Source organism: Larus michahellis, chromosome 5 (genome assembly GCF_964199755.1).
Source record: "Larus michahellis chromosome 5, bLarMic1.1, whole genome shotgun sequence".
NCBI lineage: Eukaryota > Metazoa > Chordata > Aves > Charadriiformes > Laridae > Larus > Larus michahellis.
This window is the reverse complement of record NC_133900.1, coordinates 46247789-46271415: the sequence shown is the minus strand read 5'-3', so window position 1 is coordinate 46271415 and position 23627 is coordinate 46247789. Positions and strand designations below refer to the sequence as shown.

General features: G+C 54.6%; 1 protein-coding gene across 15 annotated transcripts in view; it reads right to left on the bottom strand.

Annotated features, from left to right (window-relative positions):
* DYSF (dysferlin) overlaps positions 1-23627 on the bottom strand; it is a 108042-nt gene that overhangs the window by 68792 nt on the left and 15623 nt on the right. For 11 of the 15 annotated variants that reach the window (XM_074587142.1, XM_074587149.1, XM_074587145.1 and 8 more), the window contains exons 14-32: positions 23550-23618; positions 23421-23464; positions 23192-23274; positions 21770-21811; positions 20945-21060; positions 20524-20637; positions 19801-19978; positions 19121-19245; positions 18497-18603; positions 13572-13764; positions 12691-12846; positions 11533-11664; positions 10964-11130; positions 10252-10366; positions 10013-10118; positions 9222-9364; positions 8064-8237; positions 2048-2141; positions 1619-1696 (exon numbers count right to left, since the gene is read on the bottom strand). In XM_074587142.1, coding sequence (XP_074443243.1) covers positions 1619-1696; positions 2048-2141; positions 8064-8237; positions 9222-9364; positions 10013-10118; positions 10252-10366; positions 10964-11130; positions 11533-11664; positions 12691-12846; positions 13572-13764; positions 18497-18603; positions 19121-19245; positions 19801-19978; positions 20524-20637; positions 20945-21060; positions 21770-21811; positions 23192-23274; positions 23421-23464; positions 23550-23618 — 2236 coding nt within the window. The remainder of the gene's footprint in view (positions 1-1618; positions 1697-2047; positions 2142-8063; positions 8238-9221; positions 9365-10012; positions 10119-10251; positions 10367-10963; positions 11131-11532; positions 11665-12690; positions 12847-13571; positions 13765-18496; positions 18604-19120; positions 19246-19800; positions 19979-20523; positions 20638-20944; positions 21061-21769; positions 21812-23191; positions 23275-23420; positions 23465-23549; positions 23619-23627) is intronic. The other 4 variants (XM_074587146.1, XM_074587156.1, XM_074587144.1 and 1 more) reach the window with 1 other exon arrangement.

Genomic DNA, 23627 nt, shown 5'->3' with positions numbered 1-23627 from the left:
GGCCCCTGCCACAGGGCACTGAACTGATGGGGGACTTTTTGCACTGCCCCAGCTCCACCTCTGAGTCAGAGGTAAACAGCAACGTCCCCACTGTCCTGCGTTCCCACCTCAAAATGACACTCCAAAGCATTAACAGTGTGAGCAAAGGCAGCTTTGGTCACAAGCACCAAAGAGCGGCAGGGCCACCCGGCTGGGATGACCCAGCCCATGGGGAAGCGGATGTGAGACCCTCCAGCTGGTGAGGGGCTGGTCCTTGCTCAGGTCAAACATGAAGGACCATTCTTGGCATGCTTTCCCATCCCCACAGCCATGCTTCAGCCTCTGCTGCAAACGAAACACTCCTAAAACCAAACCACCTACACCCAACACCCTTGAGCACTGAATGATAACCGAGCTGCCCAAAGGATAAAGTGATATACCTTATTCTAGCTTAATTTCCTAACCCGGAAAACATGAGCTCAAGCATGGGATGTCCCAAACACATCAGCTCAAGTCTGGCAATTTCAGAAGTGCCTGAAGCTGTGCTGGAGATGTGCTGAGCAGCAGGACACGGAAAGCTCCTCATTCAAAGTCCAGGACACCCTTTTTCCACCTGGGATCACACTTTTTTCCATGAAGGGGCATTTTTTACAGTATGGTCTGAAGGATGCCTGGTTCAGGCATCAGCTCCATCAAGGAAACCCCCCAGTTGTTGCCTCCCAGCCACCTTGCAAATTTTCCAGGATGGAGAGCGGAGGAGCAGCAGCTCGATTTAATGTTCAGTCGTGAAAACAAATACGCACCATTTTACATATTTGCCACTGTTAGGTATTTTCCTTTCCATCCATATTTTCAATCAATTCTTTCATTCCTAATAAACGGAGTCTCCCTTCTTCAGCCTTGATCCCTTCCCCAAACCACAGGACGAATCCCCTCCGCAAACCCCAAACCCAGGAGGCTGCTGCCCCCCTGCCCTGCAAGGTTGGGCAAGAGGCTGGCCAGGATTCAACCAGCTGGAAGTCAAGGGCACATAAATCAAAGCAGAAACTTCATGAGGACTCAGAAGAAGGGGCCTGTCTGCTCCGAGGTCCTAATTACACCCTTACACCCTTTTTAATTTTTCTGAGCACATCTCGTGGAGGTTTCTGCCCCGTGGCTCCAGAGCCCTCCGTCCTGCCTGCAATCCCAGAGCTCACAGGCTGCGTGGGGGGATGGCCCGAGGCGGTGTGCCATGGTAAACATGCCTGCCCTCCGCTCTGTTTTTATTTGTCCTGCCCCTGAGCCGTCTGCTACCCGGCCTTGCCACCGGCTTTCAGCGTCACCTCGGGTTGGGGAAAAGGAGCTATTAGCAAAGGAAACAGCTCTGACTCATGGCTGACCTGGGTAACTTGTGGTTTCTGGTTGGTTTCTCACATAAGAATTCTTGAAGCTCTGATTTTTTTTGCTGATGGGAAATCAAGCTGGTTGCCTTGGGAAAGCCTCTTGCCACTGTCTTTTGTTGTATGGCTGCTGAACACCCCCCACGTCATATCAATAAATACCCAAAAAATTGCTTTATAGCTACTCCCCACTACTCCCTAGCATTCATTACAGTACTAGTTACAAGCACAAACACGTAGACGTGGGCTTCTGGGCTTACCTGAAAAGCTGTCCTTATCCATGGCGATCAGATCCCGAGCTTGGTACATGTAGCAGCGGAGATGGTATCTGTTCCCACCTGTACAGAGGAATCAGAAACAATTAAGAGATGAGCCCAGGGATAAGTGCAGGGCACCAGGGGAATAGCTGGGTTTTAACCAGCCCCAAGCTGGTGTCTGAGGGCAGCTTGGACTAATTCTTCCCATGGCTTCCCAAGAGAGCACCGAGCCCTGATCATATCCATGTTCCCAGGGGGACAAGCCATACCACCTCCTTGCCCACCCCCGACCCTTTCCATCCTCCTGAACTTAAGGCGGGCAAGAGGAAGAGGATGGGAAATGCTCAGCTATGGGCATCCCCACAGCAGAGACGCCATGCCGGAACTCACTGCAGGTGAATTTCACCCTCCCCCCGACCCTCAGGGCCTTACAGTCAAATATGCACGAAATGGTGGGTCTGTTGACACCAAAACTGAGGGTGGAGATGGATTTGCCATCATCGCTCTTGTCATCTGTCACTCCCCCCTGCAAGAGAAAGCAAGGTGAGGTTGGTCATGCTGAGACCCCCTCTGTGGCCGGGGTTCCCCGTGGGATGGGGTCCTCCAGGGTATTATCCACATGAGTGTCCAAGAGGACTTTCAGACTCCCTGTGGAGGGACCCTCAGGCTGTTCTGCCCCAGGAGGGCAGAGAGGACCCAGCTCTTGATCCATGCCGTGCTGGGACACAACACCAAAACCAGCCCAACAGTCATCAATTCATATCCCACCTCCCAGCACCTCACCAGCACGGGAAAGCCGCTCCATAAGGTTCATCATTCTTGGAGCAGTAGTTAAAGCAATTTCACTAAGTCCCCTTGCGAGCAAAATTAATGGAGTATAAACTTTGCGAACAGTGATACAGATGGTGGCAAATGCCCCATTTGCTGCCCGGGGGGAGCCTCACCCGACCCTTCCCGACCCTTCCCATCGCCCTTCCCTCTTTTTGTCTTGGCCTGTGAAAGCCGGCCTTTTATCACCTCTTAATTGCCGCATTCAGCTTGAAATATTTAGTTGCAGGAAAAGGAGCCTAAAGGTAACTTCCTGGAGAGCATAAATCTGATCTTTAAATATTTTTCAATTATCGAATGCTAGGGAGAGACAGGAGGGGTCTTTAAAGAAAAAAGAAGGAAAAGAAAGAAGGAAAAAAGAAAAAAAAAAAGGGGGGGGGGGTCCAGGATGGAGTTTCCAGAGCCTGGAGCTTCTCAGTCCTAAAAATGCATCGGGAGCTTCGGTGGTCTGCAGAGCCCTCCTTGCCTTTCCAGGCAGGAATCGCTATTACCGTGACATCGTCTGCAGAGGAAGCCCTGGGGTTTGCGCTGTATTTACGGCGGGCAGGTCGCGCCGAGGGTTTGCCGGAGCTGTCTTCCCTTCCTCACCCCCTCCCAGCGGGAGCTGAATAGCTCCTCAGTTATTTTTGTGACCTTTCTGCCCGGTGGACCGGCAGTCCCTCCAGTCCCCCCACCCAACCCTGCGCCCGCTGCCAGCCTGGGGACGAGCAAGTGGAGGAGCCGAGGAGCCGAGACAGGCGGGGATTGCTCTCTGAAGCCCACAGCAAGGGCTTGGGGACACCCCCCAGTCTGTCCATCATGCGGAAGGAGGGCTCCTCACACCCCAAAACACCATGGAAAGCACGCCTGCTCAGGACTACGATTTGTCCTTTGGGGTCTCCACGCAGGACGGAGTACCCCCATGATCTCCTCCCTTCGCCCAGTCCCCGCGGGGTCCCCAGGTGCTGGGTCCTGCAGCGGGAGCCCGTGCACGGTACAACGTAGCAGCCATTGGGCTTTCCCACCAGGATTCCCACGCCTGTTGCAGCCAGTTAATTTGGGCACAAAGCTACAGCACCGGTGCCCTCCACCCTGGCCAAACCCCAGCGGCACCATGCGCTCGCCCTGGCTCTCACCCCCCCTGCTTTAACTCATGTCCCTGCTCTTCTCCTGCCTGGGGAGTGGTGGTTCAATCACGGTTGGTGCAGAGCCAGAGCTGGCTGAAACAGGCAAGATTTTCCAGCTTGGCATGGAAAACCCAAAGCTCTCCATCGGCCAAAGGTTTCCAAAAGGATGATTTTTGGAGGAGGATGGGAGGAAATGGGGCTTGCAGGGTGGGAGGGCTGCTCAGAGCTCCAGGGCAGATCCTCTGGGCTTTCTATCAGAAACTAGAGACAGCCTTGAGCTGCAGAGCTCGGCTCTAGGCTTCCCAGAAATCAGACCAAGGGCAGAGAGGTGCCTTGAGGGCCACACTGTGTCCTGTGGTCTTTCTCTGTTAATGACTGCCAGTGACAAGCGAGCTGCTAAATACCAGGTCCCAAAAAAGCTGGGACACACTGTCACAAAGCGGGAAACCCAGGAATAAGCTGACATGATGGAGGTGATGGCTAAGTCAGCAAGCCCAAGGGAAAGGAAGGCTGCCCAGCTTATAAGGGAGGGATGCGCAGGTGAAATACAGGCAAAAAGAGAGGAAATGGCAGGACAGTGCTGCAAGCAGTGGTGTTATGCTGGCTCCATGTTTCAGGTATTGGTGGGAGTGCTAAAAGGCTTCTGCACCACCAACTTCTTGGTCTCAAGCTCCCCATTAGTCAGCTGGGACCCATCACAAGAAGCAATAAGCGCCAGGCACTTTGTGGGTGTCCCCAGCGGTAGAGGGGGATGCCGAGTCACAGGCAATGGAGAGGGCAAGTTGGTCATGGCAAGGGCAAAGGGGGTGGCCCGGTGGACGGGATGCTTTGTTCAGGACACTCATGGGCTCACCACGGGTCTACTTTCCTAAGCAGAGTCCTGCCCTGAGCCAGCTGGGGACTGTCCCAAGCTGTGGGTAGCTGCAGGAAGGCTCCAAGGACTGCTGAGAAAACGGCACACCAGGAAGGAAAGAGCCACCATGTTGAAGAGCCCATGGCTGGGGGCAGCAGGAGGGAGCGGGTGAATCAGCGGGAAGCATCGTCTGAGGCAGCTCAACCCACCCCAAGGGGGCACCCCAAATCCATCAGGCTAATTGCATCCAAGGCAGATGAAACCCAGTGCCATGTGGGAGCTCCACAAGCCCTGGCAGCAGCATGTGGCCCGGCTTTGGGCAGCACCACCCTGCCAGCTGCCACGCTGCCCGGCCCCAGCGCTGCTCCCCGTGGGACGGGGGATCGGGGAATGTCCCATCCCCCCCTCCCTATTGTCTGGGGTCAGGGGAAGGATGGAGCACATGTGAGCAGCTAAATAAAAGTCTCTGAGCAAAAGCAGGAGTCAGCACGTGCTTGGGGAGAGTGAGCATGCAAAAAAGTAATCATGCAGGTACGCGTGGGTCGCACCCCATGGGGTCCATCCGAACAGGCACTGAGCTCACCCTGCAAAGGCGCTGAGCCCCACGCACAGCCCCGGGGATGCAACTGCTCGGGTCCACAGGGGTAGCACCATCGGAATGGGATTTTTTGGGAAAGACTCTGCCAAGGAATCCCCAGCTCCTACAAACCCACCCCTCAGCAGCTGAGCGACCCGCTGGGGCTCTGCTTTCCAGTTGTCCCCAGCTCTGGGTCCCCCTGACCCCGACGTGCTGGGGTTCAGCACGTCTTAACCGAAACGATTGCTCAGTATGGCCGGAGAGACGCATGCGGAGCATCCCTGGGAAGAGGGAGGCCCAGAAACCCTGAGCAGCATCTGCACATTCCTGCATCCAAGACACATTCTGGTCATGTTTGGTATTATCTTCCTGTTGGAAACCAACCCTTTTGAATAGCTCGGGGAATTAGCACTTGGGGTGTTGTGTTGGCTTGTTCTGTCCCTGCACCACCGTAGAGCTCCTTTGCTGGATGGGCTCCGGGCAACCCATGCCACAACCACAAAATCGCACAAACGCCTTTCACAGAGAAGGCGGCAGGTAATAGGAATGGGACGGAACAGACAGGAGGGGCTTCCAGAGGCTCCAGCAGCTGGTGGCATGCCAGTGGCAGCCCTGGCCACAGGCCTGGGTAAAATCTGAGCTGGGGGATGCTCCAGGCTCCCTCTCTTAACAGTGTCTTTATTCTGCTTCAGTGTGATCAGAGCTGGCGGCAGCAGCCCAAACTCAATCATCTGCTGCCCCATTGGAGTGCCCTTCTCGGGCTCTGCTTCCCTGACACCTCAGTCTTCAAAAAGTGCCTCCCTCTACCTGCGTTAAAAAAGCATTGGAAATAGAGCAAAAAATCAGCACCCATCCTTCCCAGCCCTCAGCACCCACTCGTATTTTCCCATCCTCGGCACCACTTCAGCCCATGACCCCGATCCCAGCTCTGGCATCACGCCGAGTCCCTCCTCCCACTTGTGGCTCCAGCAGATGGAGGGGTCAACCCTGTGCAGGTCCGGAGGGTCTGGGGTTGCTGGATAGGAGACACTATGTAAATCTAGGTATTATTTTGGGATGGAGCATCCTGGAAAAACACGTAAGTCATTCAAGCAAGAGAGGAGAGCTGGAAAGGCATGAAGCTACAAAACCAGAAAGTATAGCAAGATCATTTATAAAGCGATCCGCAGAAAACCAAGCAACCACAGAAAATGCAGCCAGTAACCCCAAAATATGAGGGCATGGAGGCAAGCCAAGGTGACCTACTGCGGAGGGGAATTTGGCGAGCAGATCCCGAAGGGCAGGCGGGCTGGTCCTGCACCCGCCGGGCTGCCGGGAGCCAGAGCCAGGGCCGGGAAGGGATTCATTCACCTGCCGCTCTCCCGGGCTGCCCCCTCCCGAGCTGTCACCCTGTGGGGACAGCATCCCCTGAAGTCTCCATGCCTGAAGTAAATACTCCTCCTTGCCAGACAGCATCGCCCTACTGGGGGGATGGCTTAACTCCCGGGAGCAGCACAGTCCTGCAGCAAAGGGACCTGGTGCTCCCGCGGGACCCTGCTGTCACTGAGGGTTTTCCTTGTGTTTTGCTGACATTCAAGCAGGGAAAATTTATGGCTCAGACATTTGCTTGGCATAAAGGGAATTGGGTGTCTGCATCAGGAGCAAAAGTAACACTTAGGGCAGTGTTTGCTGGGGAAGGAAGGAGAGGGAAAAGCAAGGGATGGCAAGGCAGAACAACTGCTTTTTTTGCTAGGATTGTTTTCAGTTAGAAAATAAGCAAAATAATAATAACTTGGATTTGTTACATATAAATATAATAAAAGTTATAGACGCAACCTTGGCATAAAGATAAATGAGAGATCTGGGAGGCCGCTAAGAACTGGGCACTCCAACGCTAACTGACACAGCTAAGAAATGCTGGGAAAATAAATATGCCAAGTAGGTAACATCAGGTATAAGGGGCTTAAGGGGTAGAGGGCTGGAAGGGGCAGCCCCGGCAGCCTGGGGCAGGTGGGGGTTCAGCAGCACATCAGTAACACCAGGGGACACTTAAATCAATCAGAAACCCCCTGCCACCACGTCAGCGTCACCAGAAGCGAAGCAAGCGGTGGCTCCTAGGCATGTTGCCACGTTGCCATTTTAATGGGGCTTTTTTCTCCTTTTCCCTTCTGCTTCAGCCTCTGCCCCACACACATGGGGAGGGAGTTTCCTCCCTGGGTCTCACCCACATCCCCCAAAACCCCCAGGAGATGGGTCCATCAGCTCCCCTTCCCCAGCACTGCAGCCACGCTCACAAACCCATTTCATTTGTGGGCTACAGAAGGCGAAACGAGGGCATGGCTGAGCCCTTGGAAAGCTGCACAACCAACTCGAGACCCAAGGCGGCTCCATCGGACCCCGACCCCTCCCATCACCCCTGAAGCCAGAGAAAGGGCACGGGGGGGTCCTGCACACCCCCACAGGAGTGCACGCGCGCGCACACACACACACAAGCACACACGTGTGCATGGACACACACCCCATGTTAGAGGGTTTTCCAGCTAAACCCTCCTCGATTGCTTCCGCCAAGATGCAAAGGGATGAAACGTCTGGTTGAAAAGCACATCAACAGGCCCCAGGGTGAAGGGGGAGAAGTCAGGGTCCCACCAGCAGCCCTGAGGGTGGGCGGCAACCAGGACCCTCCTGAATGGGGCCAGCGTGAGTTCAGGGCTGATGCACGCGAACGCCACGGAGCCGCTTGTGTCCCAAAGGGGCTGCTGGGTTCAAACACTGGACAGAATGGGGGACAGAGCAGAGAAAGAGGGGGGGAAAAAAAGCCAAATGGGGGAAAAAAAAATAAAAAGCCCTATAATAGGGGCTTTGTGCTGCTGTGGTTGGTTCTTATTTAGCTATTGGAAAAGCCAAAGGATTATGAAATCCAGTGTATTAAGAAAGCCAGAATATTAGCTAAACAACCAGCCATCGGTGCGGGCAGCAGATAACAAGTGGCAGATAATGAGCTTTGCTCCAGGTCCGCTCCCTGGGTTGAGACGGAAGGGCGGGAATGGACCCAACTAGGCTCCCCCTCCCAAGCAACAATTTTTTGGGGGAAAGGCGGGTACCTACCAGAGCCCCCTCCAATGCGAAGACGGCGGCGGCCCCGGTGCGCTCCAGGGGCTCCATCCTGCGCCTCCAGCGGCGGCGGCGGAAGGTGTCGGTCCGACGATGCTTCAGGTGGAAGCGCCAGCCGAAAAGCGAGGCGTACTCCCAGCCCTCCCCATCCAGCTCCTCCTGCTTGTGCTGTGGGGCAGGGACACGTCGGGGGTCAGGGGGAGGCTCGGTCCCACCACCCCACGGCCCCTCTGCAGGTGACAATGGCAGGACCCCGGCACAGCCAAGGGGCAAAGCCACTTGTGCACAGGGCTCTTCAGGGCCAGGGTGGTACCCACCCAAACCTGGGTCCAGCCTCTTTGAGTTGTTGCCTGCTACAGGTGTCCCACCCCATGTCCTCCCCATATCTCTCTATCTTAGCTGGGGATTCAGCCCTTAGTCCAGTCCCTGGGGTGAACCCCACTTGGAGAAGGGTCTCGCTGGGCTGGGGGATGCCTGCGCTGAGCAAAGAGGGGGACACATCCTGCCCAGGCCTGTGTAGCACCAGCACCTCCATCTTCCCAGCCTGCCCTCCACTTCACCACCACCTCTGATCTCTCCCAAGGCCACCACAGCTCTGCCACCATGGGACCCTGGAGCATCAGTCACAAGGCTTTTCCTCCCCAGAGCTGTGTCACCTCTCTGTGACACTTGCACCCCTTTGGCAAATGGGGTGACAGTGGCTCCCCTTGCTTTCCAGCAACAATTTTCTAGAAAAAGTGCTGGAAAGGAACCGTGTCTTAGGGAACGTGCTGGGGGGAGGGAAGAGTGGCAGCGTTGCCGTGGCATTTGCAGTCCAAGTGCACCACCTAGAGGGAAGCAGCACTAGGACAGGGGACAGGCTGAGGACCTCTGCCAGCCCTGGTCCTCCGAGCTGTTTCATGGCACTGGCAGAAGTCCCCATCCCACCCAGCCCAACCAAGCACCTCTGGAGTGGTCTCCACCCCGGGAGATGTTAACCCCCATGGTGAAAACCACTGAGGCTGCTGCCTGCTCCAGCATGGAGACCAGGGCCACCAGGTTCCAAAGCACAGCATGTCTCTGCAGAAGGCCAAGCACCTCCACCTCTGCACGGAGAGACAGGGACACAGCCCCGACCCACTCTCACCCTCTTCTCCTCAGCCCCTCTCCTACCTTCTTCATGGCCTCCATCTGTGCAAGGTCCCTCCGGCGGAGCCGCACCCAGCGCCGTCGCCGGTTGGTGTGGTACATCTTCTCAGCTGGCACCCAGGCCTTGGGTTTGCGGTCCGGCGGTATGGTAATGCCATACTCCCAGCCTTGGAGAGAAGGAGACACCTGGGTGAAGGAGGGAGAAAAGCCCCCACCTTGCCTCCCACCAGGGACCTCTCTTCACATATTTCCAGGTTGGAACAGCTTTAATAGCAAAGGTTTGTCCAGACACAAACACGGTTTCCCAGTTTGATGGTCCACACAGATAAGGACCTATTCATGCTGCTACGGAATGGAGGTGCCCCACTGGGAATGCCCAGGTGATGGACTCATGGTGTCCCACCAGCCCTTGGCTCAGTCACAGCCTGGGGACTCTCCTCTCTCTCCTTCCTTCCTCAGGCAGCCCCAATGCTTGTGACCATCTTGGATGCTCTCTGGCCTGATACTTTCAATCTCTCCTTCACCAGAAGACAGGTAAGATCTTCCAGAAGAACGGCCTGGCCTTTCCCCAGCAGCAAGGAAAGCGCTGCCTTTGTGACTGTCCATGCCACAGCCACAGCCTCAGCCAGAGCAAGGGGGAAAGGGTACGCCCAGGGCCTGACCCCCTTCTCCTGAAGCCAGCAGGGCAGCTCACACAGCCACAAAGGGGATGTTATCATCCCTGGTGCTGGACGGGATCATGGAAGGAAACACCGCAATGGGCAGAGTGAAGGGGATGAAAACAAAGATGGTTGTCCAAAACTGCTTTCTGATACCTTTTTCATCCACAGCTCTGTTGAGGTCCGTGTCCCACTCCACGTCCTCCCATTTCCAGCCTGGAGGACACTCAATCTCATCCTTATGCAGGACCTTCTCCCCATTCTGTGGGATATAGAGGTGTTTTCAACAAAACGGTGCCCAGCAGATGCCTAAATCTCCCCTGAGCCCCCAGGGGCTTCTTGCCACTGCAGCCTGGGGTGGTGGCTCCGCCCCTGGCTGCCTTCTTCATCCTTACCACATCAGTGTAGGCATCAGTCATGTGGATCCACTGGCCTCCAGGCAGCCGAACCTGGTTCTCAAACACCTCCTCCACGAAGCTCAAGTGCCCAGCGTCCACATCATGCAGCAACCTGCACCCCAGGGAGATGCATGGCGTCAGAGGCTCCCCCTCCTGCCCTCCCAGCCCTGCACAGGCAGCAGCATGGTTTTGTGTCTTCCCTCCTCTCACAGCCTGCCCCACCACCCCAGCACATGCTTTGCCTTCTGAGCCCCTTCAACCCCAGAGGCACCAACCAAAGCTCCCATGAGACAGCAACCCAGTTCAGATGAAGCCTAAAACACAGGCTGTGAATCCAGTGCAAGAAGATGGCAGAGCAGTGCTGAGCATCCACCATCCCCTCAGTGCCCTGCTGGGATCCCACCTCCAAAGCTCCTCAGCATGGAGCTTGCACAGGCACCCCGGTGAGCTGGGTGCTGGGGCCACCATGTCCATGAGTGCCTGTGCAGCACCCACCATGACAGGGACATCACCCATTGCAGAGCTGCATTTTGAATTAATGCTGTTGCCTACCAAAGACAGGGCAGGCAGATGAGGAACCCCCCTGGCACCCCAGACCTCCATCCAGCTTTCTGGGTGACCTTGCCACCAGGTTAGCATCTGCTCAGGTTTTTGGGGTGTCCACAACAGCCCACCCAAGCTCTGCTCTTCGCAGAAAACTGTCACTTACGTCTTCTCCGGGCAGATGAACCAGTCTGCAGCCCAGGTCCATCCTGTGGAGGGGCGGAAGCTGTCCTTGGGCAGCTTAATCTTGCCAGTAACATCTGAGTATTTGGGGTAGGTCAGGCCAGTAGTACCCCAGTTCCCCACCAGTGCCAGTTTGGTCTGGTTCTCATACTGGGGGAGCAAATCAGAGAGGTTTTTGTGTTGGAGGCACAAAATCCCATGAATAATCCTTTTGAAATCCCATGAATAATCCCTTCCTTCCTGAAGAGCCCCCATCCTGAGGACAGACCTCCTGGGAAGAGCCTTACCCCACTACACCATCCCCTGCACCATGGGCACCCCTAGATTTCTCCCCCCGCCTCCCCGCCGCAGGCAGAAGGAGGTGTGAAGCCACAATGTGGCTGGATGTTAGTGGAAATGGCTCTTTCTTCTCATAGTTGATAGAGGCTTATGTGATACCACCTGGCAGTGCCCTCACCCACAGTCCAGCCCACCCCCTCCCCTCCATGGTGGAGGCAATGCCCACACCAGAGAGAAAAAAACCCTTTAGGGTGGTCCCTGTGAGATGCTCACGGTTTCAGCAAAGACGGAGAGCTTCCCCTCGGCGTACTGGTTAAACTCCTTCTCATCGACCGACAGCCCGAACCAGAGCTGGACCCGGATCTGGACTGGGATCCTCGGACCCATCACCTCTTCCTGGGGATACTGCCAAAGGCAGAGCCCCATTAATATTCCCCAAGAAGGATATTAACGGGGGATGCTCAGGATATGAGGCTGGGGGCAGTAGGTATGAAGCCCCCGTGGCCCTGGCCAGGGGGATAGGTGGGACATGGAGCACCCCTGGGAATTGGTACATCAACAGTGTACAGAGCACTCTGGGGATGACCTTGAGGAGCTTCAAAGCCCTGGTGGTCAGGGCTTCTGCGTCTTGTTGAGACACCCTTCAGGGCTAGGACATCCAACCCAGCCAACATACTTCAGCAAAAATAGAAAGAATAAACAGGGAGATGTCTCACTGCCCTTTTTTCTCTCCCTCAGTCACTTTTTTTTTCCCCTTCAAGTGATGCTAGTTTTCCATCCAGAGCTAAAGTGCAGAAAAAAACTCAATATATTTTGGTTCGTCTTTTGGTTCCAGCTGGGCTTGGGGTTTTGGGGTTTATTCAGTTTATTTTATTTCACTTTATTTTTTTAGAGCTTGTTCAGCACCGATTGTCTGCTCCCAAGCTGGCACACAGCAAAAGGCCAAAGAAATATCATTTGAGATGTGAGAAGCTTGGTAAGTGCCTGGCAGAGGAGGCCTCAGCTTAAATTTCCTGGGGTGGCAAAGGGTCAGGAATTTTGAAAAACGTAAAATAACATTAAAAAAAATTTTTAAATATACGTATTTTTTTTTAAAAAAAGCACCATCTGGGCCAAACTGCGCCCATCTTCACTGCCCGGGAACTTGAAGAAAATAATAAGGTGTTCATGGGGATCTGCTGCAGATCCATGCAAGTGGAGCTGAACTCTACCAGAAGCACGACCAGGATCTCACCACACAGGAACCAGCTTCAATAGAGTCAAAACTGAGGCTGGGGTTCCCCAGAGCCCCAGGCACTCATGGGTTAAAGCAGCCTGTTGTGTTGTGATGTCAGGTTTCCCTGCACGATTTCCTCTCTATCTGTTTTTTTTTAGGGGAAAATATTTTAAAAATTAATATCATGCATGCACGTACATCAAAAGCCAAGGTACCTTCAGGAAGATGGTCTGCAGCTTCCCACAGTTCTTGCCGCAGCAGCTGGAGATGTTCCTGGAGAAGAGGACCTCGTGGGCTGGCACGCGAGCGTATGCTACGCGCTTGTCTCCCTGCAGCATCCAGATCACTATATCGGGCAGGCTGTTTTGGGGCTGGAAAACACAAAAGCTGTAGTGTCCAACCAGGGGGCTGCCAACTAACACATCAGCGGCAGAGGGATGCAGGAGGCTGGAAAGCAGCCATGCCCCAAGTCCTGCTGCCAACCCAAGCCCATAGAGTGAGACCAGTTGACCCAAAAGCCATCTCAGCAGCTCCGGATCCCATCTGGGTCTGGCCAGGGCAGAGCAAGCCCATGTTTCCCCAAGCTCTGTCCTCCACAGCCAGACCAGGTCACTGCAGCAGCTTTGGTTGAGGGTTTACAGGCCGTGCTGTAAAGCTCTGCCATGAATAAGGCTAAAATCTCAATGGCGGGTGCCAAACCTGTTGCCTTCCTATCTCAGTTCACGTCACTGCGGTGGGATGCACAGGGGGTCAGGACTCTGCCTGTGAGAGCGGCATCCTTTCTACTTCCCACCATACTGCCGGGCGATTGCTCGCAGCCATCGCACCAAAACAGCACCATGATGGCGAGCTTGGGAAGAACGAGACCCCTCCAAGGTGAAAATCACAGAATGGTGAGGGTTGGAAGGGACCTTCAGAGATCATCTAGTCCAACCCCCCTGCCAAAGCAGGTTCACCTAGAGCAGGTTGCACAGGAACACATCCAGGTGGGTTTCGAATGTCTCTAGAGAAGGAGACTCCACCACCTCTCTGGGCAGCCTGTTCCACCTGTTCCAGCTGTTCTGGGCAGCTCCTGCCACCATCACAGCAGCGTTACCTCCTCTGCCATGGCCTTCAGCCTGGAGAGCCAGTCCTCTGCTTGCTCCAGGGCTGCCGACAGGCTCGAGTCCTCATGCTTGAGCTTCAGGGCTGCCTTCACAATCTGCTCCAGGTTGGTGCTGCGAAACCGGTACATGTTCTGGTCCAGGTGGGTGCTGGCCGGCTTCCCCAGGACGTCGGGCAGGGTCACGCTGCCAGGATGGGCAGAAATGTGGTATTAGTATCTTGCTCACCCTTTCATGGGGGTTTTGCTGCCTTTTCTTTTTTTTTTTTTCCTCCTTTTCAGCAAGTTTCCAAAAAATTAACAAGCCACCGAAGATACGTTTGTGGAACACAGGAATGCCAAGAGCAAAGGAGGTTCAAACCACACTTGCAGCCCCCACGCATCACCCACAGCAGCCAGGACGGGGCCCTGGCTGAGCCGTGCACACCACATACACACACACACGCATTTGAATATAAATTGATTCAAGCTGCTGGATAAGCATTTCAGGAGTCGGGAGGATCTTCACTGCGCTGAGTCATTTAGAGGTTTTCCTGTAAAATGCAGTGATTTACGGTGCTGCTGGTTATTAATGCTCTTCTTGCTCCCAGCTCCTGAGCCACAGCCCCCTGCCAGCCCCAGCATTCCCCCCTCGGGCTGGGACTGGGCTCCACAAGCCCCGTTTTCATTGCATGATAAACAAGAAGGACAAATCTCTTGCCCAGCTGTGCTCATCGAGACGTGACGCAGACATGCACACGCTGTGGTACCTGCCCGGGATGGCTTCAGTGCAGGTTGTCCCAGGTTGATAACATGGATTCCTTTAACGAGAGGCTTAGTGAGAAATTTAGGGAGAAATTTAGTTCTTTCATTTCTTATTGGGTTTACTGCATTTTCCCAAAGGGAGCCAGGACGCTGCGGGTTGTGCTAATTAGCCTGACCGTTCAGTGGCATCCTGTGCCAGGAGGTAAATTAAAAGACCATGTTGGGGTTGCAGCCCCAAGCCCTCCACGGTTAGATCGATCGTGTTCCGTGAACTCAATTCTGTGTGGCCACACTTCATTTGTGTATTTATTACGTTACGAGGGAGCTGCTAATGAGCTGACCTCCCAGTTGTTTTCTGCAGCTTGCTATGTCACTGGTGGCTGGGAAGGACACTTCTTACCCACCATGCAAACACCACTTTGTGGCAGAAACTAGGATGTACTTCAATATCCTTGCAGGAACATGGGGAAAAAAAAAAAAGAAAAAGAAAAAAAAGAACCCTAAATATACCCACTGCAGTTGAATTTAATTTCAGAAAGATAAACTATACAACTATGCAAAAAAAAGAGGAAATGTGCTAAAGAGCTGTGGAAATGAGGAGCAGAAAGGGTTAAATCCTATAGGCAGCATGGAAATGGTTTGAAGACATCTTGTTCCTGAGATTTGTGCCTCACGTTGGAGACCTGTAAAAACTACAAGTTAAATGAAGTTAAATTGTGTTTAAATGGAAAAATTCAAAAGACCATGGACTCCACCAAACGAGATGTAAAAATACCATGAAGTATCTAAAAAAAAATAAAATTAAAGCAAAAAGATGGCAGAGTCCCCATTAAAAGCCTAAAACCTAAAGAACTATTCCTGTTCAGGCAGATAAATGACATGAGGAAAGTGTGCTGGTGAACCGGAGATGGAAGCAGCATTTTTCAGAGCAAAAAAGCTGGGATCCGGGATGACGTCAGGGCAGAGCCCCTTATCAGGGTCCAGCCTGCCTCGGCGTCTGGGAGGAAATCAGTCGAGCAGCAAATCGCTTGCAATTCAGGTAGGAAAGGGCTGGATGGTTGGGTGGCATCTGAAGCTTTGTGCTTAGTATTGCTTTATATTAATATGATCAGAAGACTGGAAGGAGCAACATGATGGCAACATCAGAGAGACCTGGAAGGATCTGGGGGAACCATAAATCAGTGAGTCTGACTCTTGCATCTGACAAACTATCAGAAACCACAACTAAGAGAAGAGCAGGAAGGTGGACAACCTGGACCCGAGAGGTCGCCTGCGGAGGGATGCTGGGGTACTGGTACAGCCTGCCTGGGCTCCCCGGCAGGCTGCAGCACTGCCCTTCCCCAAGGGCTCTGCCACCCGGGACCAAGAGGATGGTCATCTCCTGGGCAAAGAGCTCGTTAAAAGGCAGGTGGCAAAAGATAGAGGCATTGCGTTCAGCCACAATGATGGGTCCTGCGTTGGCTGTTACCACTCCAGGCACAGATTATTAGGAAAAAGCAAAAGGGCTGAACTGAGAACATCACTGTGCCAGCACATAAATGCGTGATGCATCCTCACATGAATGTTGTGCCTCCAGCTGGGGAAAGATGCGCTGGAATTGGACAAGTACAAGGAAGCCCAAAAGGATGATCAAAAACACGCACCAACTTCTCCATCGGGGCTCTCTGGCCACCCCATGCTTATTTTGCCATGCTCCCAGCTCCAGCAGGTGGCAGGGTCAATTCACTGGCAGCTCTCTTCCAAGCTCTAGCACAGAGCTAATCCTCGCGGGAGACAAGGCCAGGAGCAGAGGGACAAAACCCACTCTTCAGGTCAGCGCTGCTGCCCATCAGCATGAAAGAGCTGCAGGAGCTGCCTGAATCTGGCTGCAATTCAATGTTTTGGGCACTTGGTTTTGCCACGACTCATCTTTCCCTAACTTTCTCCATTTGTATGCTACTTCCAATTCTTTTCTTTTCCAGAGAACAGCGGTCTACTGTCTCTTCACACAAAGGTCTGGAAAACAGACGTGGACAAGGCAATGCCAGCAGCACATCGCTGTTTTCCTACTGGGAACAGGAGGCAGAGAGACCCCCTCCCACTGGGACCCTTTCACCAGAGAGGTTCAGATCTGGAGGAGGATGGGGACATACTAGAGAATGGCAGGGGGTTGTCCCATCGCTCTGAAATCCTGATGGAAAGCAGCTCTGCCCTGGCTGAGAGCAGAGACCAAGCTTTGGCAGCATCATGGGGGGAGCCACAGACAGGTCTGACCGCACAGCTCAGCTTGTCTCCCTCGGAGCAGAGAGCGTATTGGGGTGTGGAACCCCCCAAAATCCATCGGGGGTGTTCCTGCTGCCCCCGACAGGGGTATTACCCTCACCAGCCAGCCCTGGTCCCCGCGCCAAGCCCTTGCAGAGACAGAGGAGCCGCATCCTGCAGGAGCTGAGCACAGAGTGGGGCCAGGAGCCAGTGGGAACCACGGGCTTGGCACATCCCGCAGACACATTTTTCCCCTCCTGCTTAATTGAATTTGTTTTGGAGGGCACAGCATCTCTGGAAAACCCAAAGCCATGGCTCATCCCTCAGGTCCCGTCCCATGTGCCCAAGAGAGGTGAGGGGGGGCGGGTATCAACAGCCCATCAGATGGCTCTGACCTTTCCAGCAGAGCCAGCGTGCGTAGAGGGCAAAACACATCTCCTTTATGAGTCTCAAAAGCAAATAAAAAGGGAGGTTGTAAGTATGTGTGTGTGTTTTTTTAAGCATGTCCTCCAGGAGGTCGGTGGAGCAGGATCGGCTTGTTCAAGGTCTCCTTGCCGTAGGGAAGGAGGTGTCTGGTCCCACACGGGTGTCACAGGAGGGTCCAGAGAGGCTGCACCTTTGTGTCCACTGCCCCTCCACGACTTCTCCTTGACCCTTTCAAAGAGCAGAGGGGGTGGAAAGGGGGACCTAGGGCTCAGCACCATCTCCCCAACCTTAGGTGATTGGCACAAGCCCAGGTGGACGGTGTGCATGGTCCTGCAGGCTGGTGGCTCTTGTGGAAGGGGTGGGGAACGACTGGTCCCAGCAGGTTTGGTGGACTCAGGGACAGCCAAGAAGCCCAAATTTTCTCTCTCTGCTGAGGTAAAGCATCAAGAGCCACCACACAAGTTTGGTGGCCACAGAGGTCCACCCATGACAGGCACCGATTGCTACCAATGGGCTGTTCCAGCCCACTGCAGGGCTGTCTTCACAGCTTGGCTGCTCTCCACCTACCTCTCAAGGCACGAAAGCTCCAAGAGGCATGGCATCGCTCTTAATTCTCCTTGGCAAGGGCTTGCCCAGGGCTAAAAACACATCAATGATCCTACTATTGCCCTTCCCCAAATTGATGGCATGGAGCTGCTGCAGGAAAGTTGTGTGGCCAGGCATGGCCATGGGATGGGACTTGGAGATCATGGCCATACCTGAAGGGGAACCATGGTCGAAAGACCCTGGTGAGGTCAGTCCCTGAAACACCTTCTTCAGGGTCTGAGTTGTCCTTGGGATAAAGCATCATGGTCATACCGCAGCAATGCTCCCCAGAGCAGCTCCTTATGCCCACAAAGCACAATCCAGCCCAAAAAAATGGGCTACACAGAAGGAAAGCCCACGGCACCCCGCCAGCCTCCCTTGAATGAACGTTCAAGTGCTTGAGAAGTGCTCAGAAAGGCAAAGCAGCAGATGCTGCTGGTGCTGCCCATGGGGACAGAAGGATGGCTGTGCCATCCAGCCCTGCAACATCCCTGTCCCCTGGTCCAGCTGTTGGATACACGACACCCACGCACAGCCGAACAACGCCTCTGGGTGCTCTGCATGGGTGACTCCTACACAGCATACGCAAGACTCAACCTGGAAGCCCCATCGGTGGCTCCTCACTCCACAAGCCCCAACGTCCCTCTGGCTTGGCCAGTCTGGCTCCGGCTCCTGCCCCAACACAATGCTGCTCATTGAGGTGAGCCCGCTGCAGCCCTTGCATGAAGGCTGGAAATTTATGACTTGCTTTAAATGTCACCTTTTCAACTCCGTGCCTTGGCTCAGCAACCTTTGAAGCAAACATTAGCAAATGACCGCAGTTTTTCAGAGAAAAAAAAAAGAAGTCGCCCCTTCCAAGATAAATACGTGGTCTCGCAATGAATGGCATGAAAAGGCTCACAGTCAAAACTGGCAGAAAATACCTGCAGTCAGCGATGATGTCATCCATCAGCTGGGCACCCAGGACATCCAGTTCACTCGGTGAGCGGTTGGCCTTGAGAGCAAGGTGGACCTTCTCCATGTTTGCTTCCTGTACAATAGACAGGGAAGAGGAGCTGCACAGTGAGGGGACGCCCCATCGCCCCACTCCACCCCATATCCAGGACCCTCCCAGCGAGTGCCTGGGACTGCTCCCTGTGATCAGAAACTCCAGTCTGGGTCCCACCAGGGCTCTGCACCTCTGGTTTTGCTCCTATTGGAGCTCTGGGAGAAAATGACAGTGAAATACAGCACGAAATCCCATAAATAGCTCAGGAGCTGACGGAAGGTCCTTGCCTCCTACACCTGCATCAGTAGGCATGTGGGTGGCATAGCAAAGCACTCCATTCACACCCCCCTGTCAATCCAGTGGGGATGAGGGTGGTCCCTCCATCACTCCTAATGCTGAGCGGGGCACTCAGGACACCAACAGATTTCCCCTCCACAGCACAAAAGTCATTAAACCCCAAACCTGACCCAGCCTGAAGACGGCCTCTGTCCCTTCCCTGTCCCCCCAGGCAGGATGCAAAAAGGAAGTGGATGATGCTTCTTGCCACCACAGCACTCACCAGCCTGTCTGCTGCATAGTGGAGAAGGTTTTGGGCATCAGTCCGATAGCTGATATCTTCCCAGTAGGATGACAACACCACCACGGGCTTCACATTGCCCCAGGGCAGGTAGTAATACTGACAACCTGAAGGGCACAGCACACTGGTGAGCTCATGATATTGGAGTGATGGCAGACCCCAGGATAGGAATTATGTTCACCAAATCCATGTGCAACAGAGCAATGCATACCAAGGTTCAAAGGGATGTGCAGCAACTTCCATGGCTGCAGCAGCTCCTGCAGAGCAGAGAGGCCAGAAAGCAGCACAACCACCCCAGTGGGGTGAGGACACCTCACACCAGAGCGAGAGGCCCAGAGGAGCCAGGGAAAGCCACCCCAAAGCACTGGCTCTTCCTTGAAGAGAAATGGGCACTGTTAGCGCTGAGATACTGCTCAAAAACCACTTTAAGCCAGCACAGAGCTGAGAGGAGTAGTCCTGGCTTCCCTGCTCCTCCGCAGTGACATATTCCCCCCTTCACAGCATGGTTGAGGTGGGCAAGGACCTCTGGAGGTCATCTGGTCTAACCCCTGCTCAAGCAGGACCATATCCACCAGCTGGGGTTTTAATATCTCCAAGGATGGAGACTCCACACCCGCCCTGGGCAGCCTGTCCCAGTGCTTGGTCACCCCCATGTTACTCACCATCAAAGACAGCCCGGCTGTACTGAGTGGTGGAGGCCAAGGGCAGGCAGGTGTTGTCAAATTTGTTGCCGTAGTTGCCAATGCTGACCTCAAACTGGATGGCATCATCCACGTCTTGGAGCATGGTGGCTGAGTAGAAGGCAGCAAAGAGGGAGTACTTCCGACGGCGCAGGTACTTCTGCAACAAGCACAGGACCACGTCCATAGAGGAGACACCATCACCGCCCTCCTACACACAGACCCTCCACTACCCCGACACACACCAGCTCAGTGAGGCCTCCAAGACAACCAGGTTTATTGTAGGGAAGAAAAGCGTACGTTGCAGCAAGGGAAATTTGGATGAGATATTTAGGAAAAACTTGACAAAGGAGAAGGCTAGAACTTTCCATAAAAAATGCAGTTTAAACCTGAAGAAACAAGTAGATGGAGCACATTTGTGATAGCACTCAAGTTAGGATTGGGTTCCTGCTGAAGCAAACCTCCCATCCCTCCACGTTACCATGGTCTCCTCTCTACCACGCAGCAGTTCAGATGGAGCAAGCTGGACACCTTGGGATGGAAACACAGCAGGAAACACCCCCCAGGAACCACTCCATCGCTCACAGGACATCACCCACCCAGGACCAACATCTGCACCCCTTCCCTAGTGCCCCACATGCCATGCCACTAGAGGGCTGAACCCAGAGCCCGTAGGGTTGGATACCTCATGGAGACCCCCATTACCTCCACCCGCAGGATGTCATCCGCAGAAATGTCCTCCACCTTCTGCTCCACGTGTTCCACCAGTTTGGTTTCCAGCTCCACCAGCATCCTGCCACGATACGCGACTCCCTCACCCTTGGGGTAGACCAGGGACAGGTGTCAGGACCCCGGTACCCACTCCCCGCAGGCAAGTTCTGCTTTTGATTTCAGTGGGCTTCATTGCAGAGCAGTGAGATCAGGCAAAGTATTTCTGCAAGCACTTCCAAGGTAGAGAGCGTTTGGGCAGCAGAGCAATATCGAGAGGTTTTTAGCCAGCAGGAATAGCCAGAAAACGCGGTGCAGGCTCCTAACAACAAAGCCAGTTTGGGTTAATAGCAGCTTTCTTTTGGCAAGGAGGAGCGGCAGTTTAGTTTAGGTTGTGCTGGAAAGAAGCCGACGTCACCTTTCCTAAATTGAGTGTCTCGTAAGGGTCGGGGAAACCGGTGAACTCCCGGGGGCTGCCGTAGAGGTTGATATAGCAGGGACCGAAGGTCGGCAGGAACCCGAGCCCATCATCCGCTGGAGAATGCAGGGGAAAAGAGCAGTTAGAGAGTCCTGAAGGCACCTCGGGGATGTGTCTCCCAGGACTTTGCTGCAGGGCCGTGGGGACCACACGCATGCAATCATCAACCAAAATGCTGAAGTTTTTCACCTCCTTTAAATCCTATGAGAGCTTACCTTTTTGCAGGAGAAAGACAAGGTGGGTGTGGGGCTGTGCAGGGGACACAGAGCTTCCCAGTCCCAGGAAGGGTGCCCAGAGAAGGGGAGCATAAATTTGCTGGTATGAACCAGCATAGGGGATTTACACCAGCCGAGGAGACAGTAAGAGAGGGCTGGGAAGAGAGCGGCTCATTTTTATGAAACCTCAAGCAGAAGGAGCAGCAAAGCAGCAGAAATCATTTGCAGGGTCCTGCTCTGAGCTCCCGAGCTGGCTGCTCCCCATGCACAGCTGGCTCAGCACGTAACACACACTAGACCACAAAGACATCGCTGCCCAACGTGGACACCCCAAAGCTGCTGTGGGGAAGGGCAGTAGAGCCCTTTCCCTGCTCCTGCAGGGCAGGGGGAGGCCATGCTGGAGCCATCCACTCCTCCCACCAAGGTGCCGAGGCACAACGCAGCCGATGCTCCCTGAGCTCAGGCGCCAGCACTCCAGCCCTGACAGCATCTGAACCAGCAAAACAATTACCAAGCGGCGATTGCAAACCGAGAGGCTAAGGGGACGTACAGTCTGTGGCTTTCAGAGGCTTCACGAGAGCAGGAAACTCATCTGAGGCACAAAGAAATGGAGAGAGGTTAGGAAAGGCTGGCAGAGGAGTGTGGAGGAAGGATGGAGAGTTATGGGAAAAGAGGGTGGATGCTCTCGTGGGCTTCTTGTGCCGACAGACATTAGAGAGACAGAGAGAACGGGGGAGGTTGTTACACAGCCTTATCGCCCTTCCAGATTGGTGTGAAACAGGAGGATTTGAGCATTGCTGAAGGATGTTCCACATGCTGTGAAAGTTGGATGGACCTGCAGTTCCCCAGCACCTCCTCAGGATGAGGCAGGTCTCAGTGGTGGGATGGGGTGTGCAGGTCCCAGGCAGACCCCTCACAGCCTCCTCCTCCCTCCCCGGCCTCTCTCTCTCTCTCTCTCCAGATCAGCCCAGAAGCTGCACTTTAACTGGGGAAGAGGGGGGCTGGACACAAGTACCATGGTGGAGAACAGTGCTGCACCCCAACTCCACACCTGCATGCACGGCCGGGCAGTGCTGGGTGGGTGCAGGCTGTGGGACATGCAGCTGCAGCTTTGCACTGGGCTCAAGCCCTGGAGGCTGCTGCCAGGTCCATCCCATGCCCCTACAGCATAGGGATGCTCATGATGGGTTGGGGATTTGCAGGGCACCCGAGAGACTCAGAGATGCACAAAGCAAAGGGAGCAGAGTGAGAGGAGATTTGATAGGGCTGCAGATGCCACCGGAGCTCGTTAGCAGCAGGAGACGCTCATGCAGGTTAGGGCAGCCCCTGCTCCTGGCCCTGTATGGGTCTCAGCCCCACCACAAGTGTGTCCCACTTTCCTGCCCTCCCACTCGGCGCAGGCAACATGGTCAGCGTCACCCAACCAATCCCTGCAAGCACCTCTGCAGCAGCCCTTTGCTTCGGAAAGCCCCTGGGACTTGGAGCAGCACCCTCAGGACAAGCTGGACCTCAACCCCCATCCAACCCTGTGACAGCCCTGAAATGACACCTAAGGAGGAGCTGCCAGTGGAGGCATGCACAGGTGGGACCTGGCATCTTCCTGCACCAGTGACACTGCTGCCCATCACCAACCACAAAGGAGAACCACAGCCACCTCCACTCAGCAACAAAAAGAAGCAGCAAAACCTCCAGCACACCATGGCCCTGCAGCTTCCCATTCCAACACCCCTGGGAGGACCTAAAGATCTTCAAAAACCACCACAAACCAGGAGGGGCCAGGTCCAACCGGAAAACAGAGTGCAGGATGGAGAAACCTCCAGCAACCCGTCACACGTCTCCTCCAGCACCGGCAACTTTGCAGGGACCATCGTGGCTGTGACATCCTCCAAGCCAACACCAACCTCCAGCCACAAGCATGCAGTGCTCCTTCATGGCCATGCACCCCAAATCCCATCCTGCTGCCCCCCCTTACCCTCTAGCTCCCCGCCAGGGGCCGAGATCTTGGACATGCAGAGGTAGGCGGTGCCGATGATGTCATTGTGCGTCACACGGTCCCTGCAACACAAACCACGATGCTGTCACATCGTGGACCAAGGGGGTTTGCCCATGGGGCCTCCCCCTGCACATCCCACTCTACCAGCTCAGTCTTCCCCATGGGCAGGCACAGGCAGCCCCCCGCAGTGAGCCCCCTCCCCTCTCACCAGTCGGTCACCCGGATCCTCATCTTCTCACACATGGAAGGGAACTGGGAAAAGAGGCATGGAGAAGAGCGGTGAATGGTGGTGGGAGTGAGCAGGCAGGAGCGGGGCTGCAGGGGTACCAGTGCTCACCATCGCTGGCAGCGTTAGGCACTGGTTCCACTGCGGGTTGGCATTCTTCTCCAGGATCCTCGAGTAAAGCTGGAGGTG